Source organism: Prionailurus viverrinus, chromosome A2, assembly GCF_022837055.1.
Source record: "Prionailurus viverrinus isolate Anna chromosome A2, UM_Priviv_1.0, whole genome shotgun sequence".
NCBI classification, from domain to species: domain Eukaryota; kingdom Metazoa; phylum Chordata; class Mammalia; order Carnivora; family Felidae; genus Prionailurus; species Prionailurus viverrinus.
This window is the reverse complement of record NC_062562.1, coordinates 142,367,020-142,379,514: the sequence shown is the minus strand read 5'-3', so window position 1 is coordinate 142,379,514 and position 12,495 is coordinate 142,367,020. Positions and strand designations below refer to the sequence as shown.

The window sequence follows — 12,495 nt, the reverse complement described above, 5'->3', positions numbered from 1 at the left end:
GCAGAGAGGGACGCCTGTATCACTTGCAGTATACTAGACTGCCAAAAGGGCATAATCTGTATCTGACCATGAGCAGAACCAGACACACCCAAGTCAGTGGCCTCTGCTCAAATATATCAGTGTAATAAAAGACCAAGAAAAGCTGAGGGACTGTTCTACATTAAAGGAGTCCAAAGAGACAGGAAAAATAAATGCAATGCATGGTTCAGGACTGGATTCTGGACCCAAAAATAAAGATCTAAGGAAGAACATAGGGACAGTTGGAAAAATTTGAATAATGTCTGTTGATTCAGTGATAGTGTTACATATTCTGAAGTTGAAAATTGCACTGTAATATGCCAATCTTCAGAATCTTCTGAAATACACACTGAAGTATTTAGGGATAAAAGAGCATGATATCTGGAAATTATTCATAAATGATTCATGTATACATATGAATATGTAAGGAGATATATATGGAGAGGGAGCTACCAGATGGAGATGATGACAAATGTGGCAAAATATTAACAAGGTTGGCAATAGAACTTAAATAATTCAGTTTTATTGTATCTGGTTCAGGGGAATTCGTATTATAAATACTCTTATTATTCTTGTAGGTTATTCTGACTTAATCTAAAAATTATTTTTAGTACTTACAGATCATCACTATTTGGAGAAAACCCCACTATGTGCTATTTTGAAACAAAAAGCTCCTCAACAGTATCGTATTCGAGCAAAATTAAGGTCATATAAGCCCAGAAGTCTCCTTCAGTCTGTTAAACTTCATTGTCCTAAATGTCACACACTGTAAGTATTTTCTGTAATAAAACGGAAGTTTTTATTTCATAATTTTGTGAATATACATTTTCATATATACCAATCAGTTTAAGTCCTGGCAGTGTGTAAATTGTGACTTTGTATATTATATTTTGAAACAGTGGTAACATTTTTAAGAGAAAATACTAAATTCTTAGTAAATCCTTCTGATGTTTCTTAGTAGTAATAAATAAAAGTGGGTGCTGTTTTCAGATCTAAATTCAGTTTAGTAGCTTTAATACATGCATGAATACATACATTTATATAATTATATAAAATAAATTTATATTAGAATGATTATGTACTTACTGGGGCGCCTGGGTGGCGCAGTCGGTTAAGCGTCCGACTTCAGCCAGGTCACGATCTCGCGGTCCGTGAGTTCGAGCCCCGCGTCAGGCTCTGGGCTGATGGCTCAGAGCCTGGAGCCTGTTTCCGATTCTGTGTCTCCCTCTCTCTCTGCCCCTCCCCCGTTCATGCTCTGTCTCTCTCTGTCCCAAAAATAAATAAACGTTGAAAAAAAAAATTAAAAAAAAAAAAAAAAGAATGATTATGTACTTACTAACTCAAGACATTCTGAATTTATTTTTAATCTCTTTTTTCTTTTTTATGCAATTTGACTGTCTTCCCTTTAAATATATAATGTGTAAATATAGTACATGTCCTTTATATTTGTGTGTGTGCATGTGTGTATATATATTATAAAATTATATAATTACATAGTCCATTATATTTGTGTATATAAATATAATTTGTGTATGTACATTAATATATGCATATTTTGCCCTCCACAATCTAAGTATAATACTATTTGTAGACAGTTTTGATCATCAAACTTTAAAATGGGGACCATCTTCTACCCATTTGAGCTTAAAATGATGGTCGGAATTAAAATATAAATACAGATTTTATATAATTGTTGAAGAATTATTAAATTACAGTTTGTTAAATTCTGTAAAGTCCTATAGCTTTGCCAAACAAAACTACCATCTATGAGCATTTTTTTAGACAAATAAGAGAATCACGTCAAAAAGGTGAAGTGGTGTTACCTGAAGTTACACAGCTGTTTGGAGACAGAACCAAGGCAAGGACATAGACATTTTGGTTCCAGATCATGCCATTTCCATTGTATACATACTTTACCACGTGACTTTTTAAAATTATTAGTCTAGGTTAAAAGGAATTGAAAGGAGTATTGGTTTGTAAAGTGGGTGCCCTGTGAAAGAGATTACTTAGGTGTTAAGTGGATATTTAACAGGAAGCTGTATCTTTTTCTCCCATGGAGAAGTTTAACATTCCTTACAGAGGAGAATGAATTGGTGTTAGAAATAGTTATAGGATCCTTGGTATCACAAAACCAGATAAGGAAATTGCTAGCAGTTAATATAGTTATGATATGGATCTACTTAGTTGTGAAGTATCATCAAATCTTTTTCTGTGAATAAGAGTCATTTAATCTGCGAAGTGAATTATTTCCACATTTTAAAATAAGTAGCTGGTGCATCAGCATGTAAACAAATTTGTCTTAATTGGATAATTGTTAAATTTGAATTTCCAAGCTTATACCAATTGTTTTGTATTATTTCATTGTCAATGATTTTAGGCAAGAAGTTCCACATGAGGGTGATTTGGATATAATTTTACAAGAGGGTGCAACTAAAATCCCAGATACTAAACTACAAAATACATCATTATATGATTCTAAAATGTGGACCACTAAAGATCAAGGAGAACGAAAAGTAGCTGTTCATTTTGTGAAAAATAATGGTATTCTCCCACTTTCAAGTGACTGTCTGATTTTGATAGAAGGTAAGGTATTTAAGTTACTGTTTTATTAGAATATAGCTTTTGCTTGTGTCTTTCTCTGATTAATGATTGTTAAATATATTTTAGGGGCAACCTAGGACATACAAAGTCAAAATATTATTAACTTAAATTACATAAAATAGAATATATTATATATAAAAAATAGATTTAAATCTATATATATACACACATATAAACTAATCTGAATTACATTTGGAAATCATATATTGAACTCAAGTGTTTGCATTTGTCTATCTTGTTGAATTCGGATAGAATCTTAATCAGATTCAAGCTCATTGTCGAGCAGTGTTTCATCAGGAGGCTGCTTGTTATGTACAGTTGTTGTTACCTTGGCCTCTGGATGTCACTGTTGTTCCATAAAAAATAAAAAAATAAAAAAATGAGAGTCATCTATTGATATTTAGGTCAAGGAAGGGACCCTGGAAACAAGTAAAGATAACTTGACAGGTTTTAAAAGGAAGAAACTGAGTCATACATATTTTTGCATTTCCTTTCCACTTTTCACTAATTTTAATATCTATCTAATATATATATATATATACACACACACACACACACACACACACACACATATAAACTTATTTTTCCCCATGCCAAATTTAAAGTCTCATAATTTTCCTTGAGACTTTTCTTCCTCAGTAATATTCTATAATAGAAGGAAAACATCATCTTTAATTTGCAGAGAAATCTTTAATTTTATTTTATAAATGAATTAATCTTTATTATAGTGGATTATGATCATTTTTGTTAGTGACATTTTTCTATTTATAAAAGTAATATGTACCTGTTTTAGAAAATACATATATGTAAATACATATGAATATGACCATTGGTATCCTTTCATGAACATCTCTTAATACACTTACAGCATACCAGAAATGATTTTAATTTCTATGTATTAATTAACCATGATAATATTCCTATTCATTTGGTCCTATTGTAAGCTCTTTTTTATACATGAGAAAACTGAATCATAGAGAAGTTGTGGATCTTCCCCACTACAGGTAGTAAGTGGAACTGAATTGTTTCTGGTTTTTTGACATATTAACTCTGTGATGAAGTTTCTTCTCCCTGAATGAAATGTAATTGGGGGGTGGGAGGGGGCACAAAGAATTAAGTAAATGTTGCCCAGTTACTTTCCAGTAAAGCTGTCGTAGTATTCATATGCTTTAGTAGCGTATGAGATTATCTGTTCCCCCATCTTCATCATCATATACTAGCACTTTAAAAAATGTGTCCACTTTGATGAGTGAAATGTGGTATCATCTTAGTCCATTAGCAATACTGGAATCTCTACCAGTACGTAGATATAAAAACAAAGCACACAGACACATGCACACACACAAAAATGGAGTAAGACTATTCGTATGCCCTAAAAATAAAAGCTTTGAAACTATCAGTTTCTAGAAGTATTGTCCTTGTAGGGCCAACTAGGAGGATATCCAGTACACCTTAGTGTTCTCCTGTGAACTGCCTCCCAGAGAATTCTGTGTTAAAGCCAAGTTGACCTTGAGGGTCCAAAAGAAGCTTGAATGAAGAAGTACCTTTAGCTCCTGATCCTGTCACTCATCCCACAAACTTTCAGTCTCACCTCCTGCCATTCCTCAATTTCCATTACACCCTCCAGCCATATTGAACCGGAGGCAATTCCTAAACCCAGGGTATTTCTCTGTACCTCTTTGCCATTCCGTTGCTATTCTCCTGAGAATTTCTGCTCTAATGTTCATAAGTAACTTAATAATTCCCTTTACTCAACAATTCATGTGAAATATTTAATGAACACCTACACCTACCAAGCACTCTTGATTCTCAAGGCAGATTTGAGTGGTTTTTATTGCATAGTGTATGAACTTTCAGTAGATCACTTTTCTTCCTGTATTGTATTTGTATTATATCTGTTTATAGACTTGTTTGCTTACTAGACTGTAACTAGGATCCATGTTCATTTTAATCTTTGTATCTTTAGCTCCTAGGGTAGGACACTAGGCATGCAGCTGGCGCTCAGTAAATATTTATTGAACAAATAAATATATCCAGAGTAATAACACTGACTTACAGAGCTTTTTAACGAAACCCAAATGTGAAAATATATCTGAAAGCACTTTAAAATATAAAAGGGTTTCATCAAAATGCAAGCTATTTTTATTTTATCATATTTCTGAGTATTATAACCCTATCCAGGGGCAAGGACCTAACTGCAGTGCGACACGGCAGAACTGTGGCTTCCAGCTTCGCAAAGCTGTGGAAAGAGGAATGGGGAGCTGGGCAACTTAGAACACCACAAAACTTGTTCTTACCAAGATTTATCTGCTTTTTCTGAATAAACACTCCTTGGATTGTTGCAAGGCTTTGGTTAATTTCTAGAGTTCCAAAAAAAGTCAAATTTGACAGTTTTTGCCAGTGTTCTTTTTCCTTGTATGGAGCAGTGTATTTTTGGACGTCCTTATTCTGCTGTGCTGGGAGTGCTTTCCCCCCACAATTGAATTTAACGTTACAAGTATTAAGAAATACACAAAAGTATTCTTATAAATCATATCCTCTTTCCCTAGGAAGGAGGAATGCTCAGTCTAGGTGAAAAATACACCAGGAAAGAAACCAGTAGGTTTGAGTTATTCTAGACAATCCTGCCTTCTAGTAGTATTGCACCCCTGGGCTTACTCTTTCTTCTCAGCTAGTGATGGCTTTCATGGCCACTGTGTCATACAATTAGAAATGTAATGATTTTTTAGGAAAAGTGAACAAGCACTATACATGAATTGTAATTGCACAAACTTTTCGCAGCTATATATAAATTTAATGTTGACCTGGAAGTCTAAAAGACTTATTTCAAACTCAAGACTTAATTTACCTAGACATTATTAGTATATAGCAAATTTAATAATGAGAATCCTGTTATATTTTGGCTCTCAATTTTATTTTCTTTTGAATACTTAAACCAAAGTGTTATAGCATAAAAGAGCAGTTTGTATAAATTTAGGAAGATGGTTAAAGTTTCACAAGTCTTCTATTTTGCTCAAGTCTCAGCATTTCTGTGTAGTGGTTTCTTTAATCAGTGCAGGATACTAAGTTTACAAATTATTATTTTTTATAATAAATGTATTAATCCTCTAAATTCTTCATTGTATTTTTCTTTCAGTCCTTTTAGTCTTTTACTATACCTCATGTGTTCCTTTAAATACTCAATTTTGCCTTCGTTATATTTGTACTACTTGAAGGATTTATTTATTCTGTGTTCATAGGAGGAACACTCGGTGAAATCTACAAACTCGCAAATAAGTTTCATAGTGTAATTCCTGTGAGATCTGGCTATGAAGACCTGGAAGTCCTTGATCTTTCAGCACCATTCCTTATACAAGGAAAAGTACATCACTATGGGTATGCTTTCAGATCTGGGAATTTTGAGAATTAATAACTGCTTAGGAGTAATTATTATTTTATCCTACTAGTTGCTATATATTCAGTGGATACTTATTGAATACCAATTTATATGTACAAGAGTCTAGATTTTTCTGGTATATATTTTATTCTTCTGGTAGCATATATATCGAATACCAACAATGTGCTAAGTATAAGGCTAGCCCAGAGGTTAATATTCATTTGCTTTCTTTCACAAAGATTTAGATACTAATACAGAGAAAGGTTTAGAGCTGTATCCTAGTAAAAGTTAAGTGATTGAATTCCAAAATTTCTGTGCCACGAAGTTACAGATTCGTTGCCACTGAGGAACTGGAAGATATCAGGATATATTGGGAGCTAGAAGTAGACATGCATTTCAAGAAATTTATAGCCTGTCTCTTGTACCTTTTTAACTTGATGGTTTCTTTTGTTTTACGAATTTGTAAAATATTAATACAGTCAAATTATTAAAATACTTATAAAACCTTAAAGGTTTTACTTTAGGTTTTAGTTATTTTGCTCAGATTTCTGGACCTGATTCTTTGTAAACAGAATTTTAAACTAATGCTTTAGTTTATTTAACAGTTATACATCTTTTATGTTTTTTTTTTATTTCTTGAATCTATTTTATTAATGAATTTTTTAGAGTTTCATTTCTTATGTAAATTTACATTTATTGACATAAAATTGTTCATAGTACTTTTGATGATTTTTAAATTTCTACTTTGTTCCTGAATCCACTTAATATTATTTGCACCTTTTTTCCTTGACTTTTTTTTGCCAAAATAACTAGCTTTTGTTTTGTTGATACTCTGTTGTTTTATTGTTCTTATCTTTAGTTTCTGCATTTACTTTTTCTAGATTTCTTCATTTTTTTGTTTTTTTGTTTTAAGTTTATTTATTTATTTTGAGAGAGAGAGAGAGCAAGTATGCATGAGCAGGGGAGGGGCAGAGTTAGAGGGAGAGAAAGAATCTCAAGCAGTCTCCCCATTGTCAGCGCAGAGCCTGACAGAGGGCTCAAACCCACAAACCATGAGATCTTTACCTGAGCTAAAATCAAGAGTCGGACGCTCAGTGGACTGAACCACCCAGGTGCCCCAAGGTTCCCTTGGTTTTTCTTTTTCAAATGTTTTTAATTGAATGCATACCTCACTTAATTCATTAATTTTAGTATATTTTTTAATATTTATATTTCAGTCCATAATTTTTCCCCTGAGAAAATAGACATAGCTTTAACCCAGGATTTGATATGTAGTTTTTTTGTTTTTTTTCTTTTGTCACTTCTAAATGTTTTCTAATTTCTCATTGTGACATCTTCTTAGGGCCATGAATTACTTAGCTGTGTGTTTTAAAAATTTCACGCACACAATTTAGGTGCTACATTTGTTTGTATTTTAGTTAAATTACTTTTTAACCAAATCGCTTGATACACTTCATAATGATCTTTGAGATTCATTTACCTTTGCTGTATCCTAGAATATGTTTGTTCAGATTTTGTATATATTGCCTATATTTTAAAAAGAACGTGTATTCTTTAATAGTTGTGTTTAGTCTTTAAAAGTGTTTACTTGTGTCCATTAGACAAGCTTGTTAATCATATTCAAAACTTCTTTTTCCTTTGTAACTTTGTTTAATCACTTCTTAGAGACTGTGCTTAATGTCCTTTGTGGTTGTAGGTTTGTGATCTTTAATTCGGTCAGTGTTTGCTTTCTACATTTTGAGGTTCTTTTGCTGGTTTGCTTTCATGTTTCTTTGTGTTCTATTTTAGAAAGTCTCATAAATAAATAGGACTAGATTTTAGGTTTTTTTTAGTAGATAAGTTTAAAATATGTTCATTACTGATATATTTAGGTTTTATTTCTACATCTTATTTTGTTTTCCACTTACATTATTACCAAAGTCTTCCGTCTCCCTCCCCTTTTTTGGTAATTATTTAGCTTATTTTTTTCCTCTAATCTTCTATTGGATTCATTTATAAAAATGTTCTTAATTTTCCCCTCTTTTGTCTTTTATTGCTTTGGAAGTAATAAATCTCTACTTAATTTTTACTTGTTACCCTTGAATTTTAATTTATATACTTAATTTTTAGTTTACATACTTGCTTTATCAATGTCTAAAGTTAATATCCTAGTCTTTAAGGAAGTAATATTTCTTTATTATATTGCCTTTTTTCCCCCATAATTTTATTTAAATTTTAATAAAAAATTTTAAATTTAAAAATTTTAAAATTTAAATTTTATTTAATTTTAATTAACATGTAGTATAATATGGGTTTCAGGAGTAGAATTTAGTGGTTCATCATTTGCATATAGGATCCAGTGCTCATCATAGTAAGTACCTTGCTTAATACCCTTCACCCATTTAGCCCATTGCCCATCCACATCCCCTCATCAACCCTCAGATTGTTCTCTGTCATTAAGAGTCTTTTATGGTTTGCTTCCCTCTCTTTTTTTTCCCATCCCATATGTTCATCTGTTTTGTTTCCTAAATTCCACACGTCAGTGAGATCATATGGTATTTATCTTTTCTCAGACTTATTCACTTAGCATTACTTCTGTAGCTCCATCCATGTCATTGCAGATGGAAAGATTTCATTCTTTTTTATGGCTGAGTGTAATATTTCACTGTGTAATATATACCACATCTTCTTTATCCATTCATCAGTTAATGGATGTTTGGGCTCTTTTCGTGGTTTCACTGTTGATAATGCTGCTATAAATATTGGGGTACATATGCCCCTTCAAATTGGTATTTTTGTATCCTTTCGGTAAATACCTACTAGTTTAATTGCTGGTCTTGGGTACTTGTATTTTTAACTTTTTGAGGAACCTCCATACTATTTTCCAGAGTGGCTCCACCAGTTTCCATTCCCTCCAACAGTACAAGAGGGTTTCCCTTCTCTGCATCCTCGCCAACACCTGATGTTTCCTGTGTTGTTAATTTTAGCCATTCTGACAGGTGTGAAATGGTATCTCATCATGGTTTTGATTTGTATTTCCCTGATGATGAGTGATTTTGAGCATCTTTCCATGGATCCTGTTAGCCAACTGGATGCCTTCTTTGGAAAAGTGTCTATTCATGTCTTCTGCCCATTTCTTCACTGGATTATTTGTTTTTTAGGGTGTTGAATTTGTTAAGTTCTTTATAGATTTTGGACACTAACCCTTTATCAGATATGTCTTCTGATATTCAATATCAGAAGACTCAAATATCTTTTCCTATTCCATAGGCTACCTTTTAGTTTTGTTGATTGTTTCCTGTACTGTGTAGAAGCTTTTTATCTTGATGAAGTCCCAGTAGTTCATTTTTGCTTTTGTTTCACTTGCCTCTGATGATGTGTCTAGTAAGAAGTTGCTACGGCCAAGGCCAAAGAGGTTGCTGCCTGTGTTCTTCTCTAGGATTTTGATGGTTTCCTGTCTCACATTTAGGTCTTTCATCCATTTCTTAATTTATTTTTGGGTATAGTGTAAGAAAGTGGTCCAGTTTCATTCTTCTGCATGTTGCTATCCAGTTTTCCCAACACTGTTTTTAAGAGACTGTCTTTTCTCCATGCTTTTTTCTATGTATTTGAAGGCTAGAAGGGGAAAATATTTAATATAGGTACCCTCTACTTTTCCGCAGATTACAAATGAAAGGAGTCTACGTAAATCTTTTGAACATTGATTTCTTTTTATATTTTTACTCAAGTATATTTTCTTAGTAGCATCTCCTAATCTTATGATAATATATAATAAAAAATAATTACTTATATTTAAAGTATGTTTGTATGTAAACAAAGCAAAATACCTATACTAAATCATGTGCATTCTTAGTATGTTGTGTAGTTTCAGATTGACTTATATTATGAAGGATAAGTATAGTATTGGCATTATAAACTATGAACCTCTAAATACATGCTTACTGAATATATTATCCAAAGTCTTGCTACTACTGACTTCTTTAATGAGAATAATTTTCTGGTATTGGTTATATTTATTTAATACCTTAGCTGTTATCAAAAAGCCATAAAATGAAAGAGTCCTTAGAGATAATCTCCTTAATTTTTTTCATTTTACCAAATTAAGAAATCAGCCAAATTAATTAACAATCTAGATCTGGACCCTTTCTCTTATTCTCAACTTAGTGTTGTTTATTCTGAACCATATTATCTTTGTGATTGTTTCAAATGTAAAAATCTTGTTTTTTTATAATTCTGTTTGTAATATGTGTGTTATAATGTGGAAGGTGCAACACTATTTAATAATTAACTTTTTAAACTGTGCGTTTTGAACAGCAAAGGTAAGTTATAATTAAATGAGTTATAATAATAAATTATTTTTAAATCTGTATGGTTTTTTTTCTGTCATTAATTTCAGATGTAAACAGTGTTCTACTTTGAGACCAATACAAAATCTAAATTCTCTGGTTGATAAAACACCTTGGATTCCTTCTTCTGTGGCAGAAGGTTAGCTAAATTTCTGTGTTCTACAACTGCAACTGTCTTTGTGTAAGGTGATCTCACTGATTATATTTCAGTGTTTGTGGATATAGTAAAACCAGACAAAGACTGAGCTAACGTTGAACTTTACTTAAGCAAAACTGTTCACGGTGATTATAATAAGAGCATAACATAGTTTAAACGTATTTGAAAACTTGCTTTCAGGCATCTGCCAGTATCTTTAATCATTGCTCACATTTTAATGTTCAGTAATTTGTTTTAGTGTTAATCATTAATCACAAATACAGATTCTGAAAAATTCCTCCAGTTCATAGTATCTTAGGATTCAAAACAACTTTAGACACAGCTGTTACACTCTCCACCCAATACACATCTTTAGTTGGAACGACAAGAAGCTTTTTATATCCTGTTCTTAACTGTGATCATCCAGCCTTGGCTTTAAACTCTTTCAGTGATAGGGGACTCATTACATTGCAAAGCAACATATCCCCTTAATTTTTAAGTAGTTCTTAGCAGTGAAGCAAAATCTACCTACTTAAATTTTAACATGGCCCACGTTCTATCTACTAGAGTTAGAGTATAGGTCTTGTAGAAGATCAACAGCTTCATGCATTTGAAGATATCTGTCATGCCTTCATTGAGTCTTTATTTCTCCAAGTAGGCACCCTCACTTCATTTGGTATTCACCACATTCCTTACTATTCTGTTTCTCTTCCTTAGTAAACATTTCACTTTACCAATGCTCTTCTCAAAGTTTGCCCTTAAAAGCTGCAAATAGGGCTACAAATATTGGCTAGTTCAGAATATAAAGAAAACCTTTATTTCTCTAAAATTGGACGCTTTGCTTCTACTAGCCTGAAAATTTTATTGTGTATATATTTATTTGTATACTTGGTTTTGTTATCTTTCTTTTGTAATCCAGCTCTGTGGTACTTCTGTTTCCTGTTTTGTTTGTGGTCCAGTCATGTGAGCCCCTTGCTATCCCGTTTGGTCTCCTCATCCCATTCTAAAATGCAATTCTTCGTTTGTGTGGTCCCTCAGAGTAGGTTCTACATTCCCCCTTCTTGGTTTTAGCTCAGTTTTAACCTATCGAGACCTTTAGAATCCTAAAAATCAGTTCCTCTGTATTAACCACTTTTTGTCATGTCTATGTGTTCTAATTCATTTCTCTGTACGCTGATTTATTCTTCTATTTGCCCCTTAGCTAATCCTTTTAAATATGGATTCCACAAACAAAAGACAATATTTCATTTTTTAAACATATAAATGTCTCTCATTTCCAAACACAAAGTAACATTTTAACCCATGGATTTTTGTATAATTTAGTATCTCTTCAATTTCTTTTTCCTCATCTTACCAAATTATTAAATCCCATATTCTGACACTTTTGGCCATTCAACCAGATGAGATCTCTTAACATACGTGATCCTTGTGTTTATAATATAAAGGGGAGAAACATTTTACAAAATCATAAATATTGAGCCACATGCTATTCTTTTTACAACATTCTGGTATTTTAATTTTGTCTTTCATGTGGCTAACATGATGAACTGTAGTTCATGAATTCGTTTTTGTGTTTTCTATCAAGTTATCAACTCATTGTAAAGATACCTTATATTAATATTTAATCAAAAAGGTAGAATTGCTCATGAGTCATTGTCACTACATAGGTATGGTTTAATATTCCAAAGTGAACCTGCTAAATGAGCTTAATATGTTGTTACTAGAGAACAAAAGGCGTATATTTTTTTTATCTCAAATTATTTTAGTAAACAAAATTAACATCATAAAACAATTTTTATCTTACTTTGATCATAAAGAATAGAAGATTCATATGGTTTGATCTTTTCTTCCTTCACTAGTGCTGGGTATTGTACCCCTTCAACATGTGTTTGTAATGACATTTATTCTTGATGATGGAACTGGGGTACTGGAAGCTTATCTCATGGATTCTGTAAGTAACAGAGGGAGCGTAGATATTTCTAACTAACAATATGTTTTTGATTTTAACATGTTTATTCATACCAACTTTATTACTGAGA

General features: G+C 32.2%; 1 protein-coding gene across 4 annotated transcripts in view; it reads left to right on the top strand.

Moving 5' to 3' along the window:
• The window catches only part of POT1 (protection of telomeres 1), an 80,378-nt gene that overhangs the window by 62,907 nt on the left and 4,976 nt on the right, over positions 1 to 12,495 (top strand). For all 4 annotated transcript variants that reach the window (XM_047849058.1, XM_047849059.1, XM_047849057.1 and 1 more), the window contains 5 exons: positions 630 to 786; positions 2,396 to 2,601; positions 5,859 to 5,994; positions 10,371 to 10,459; positions 12,316 to 12,407. In XM_047849058.1, the coding sequence (XP_047705014.1) occupies positions 630 to 786; positions 2,396 to 2,601; positions 5,859 to 5,994; positions 10,371 to 10,459; positions 12,316 to 12,407 (680 nt within the window). The remainder of the gene's footprint in view (positions 1 to 629; positions 787 to 2,395; positions 2,602 to 5,858; positions 5,995 to 10,370; positions 10,460 to 12,315; positions 12,408 to 12,495) is intronic.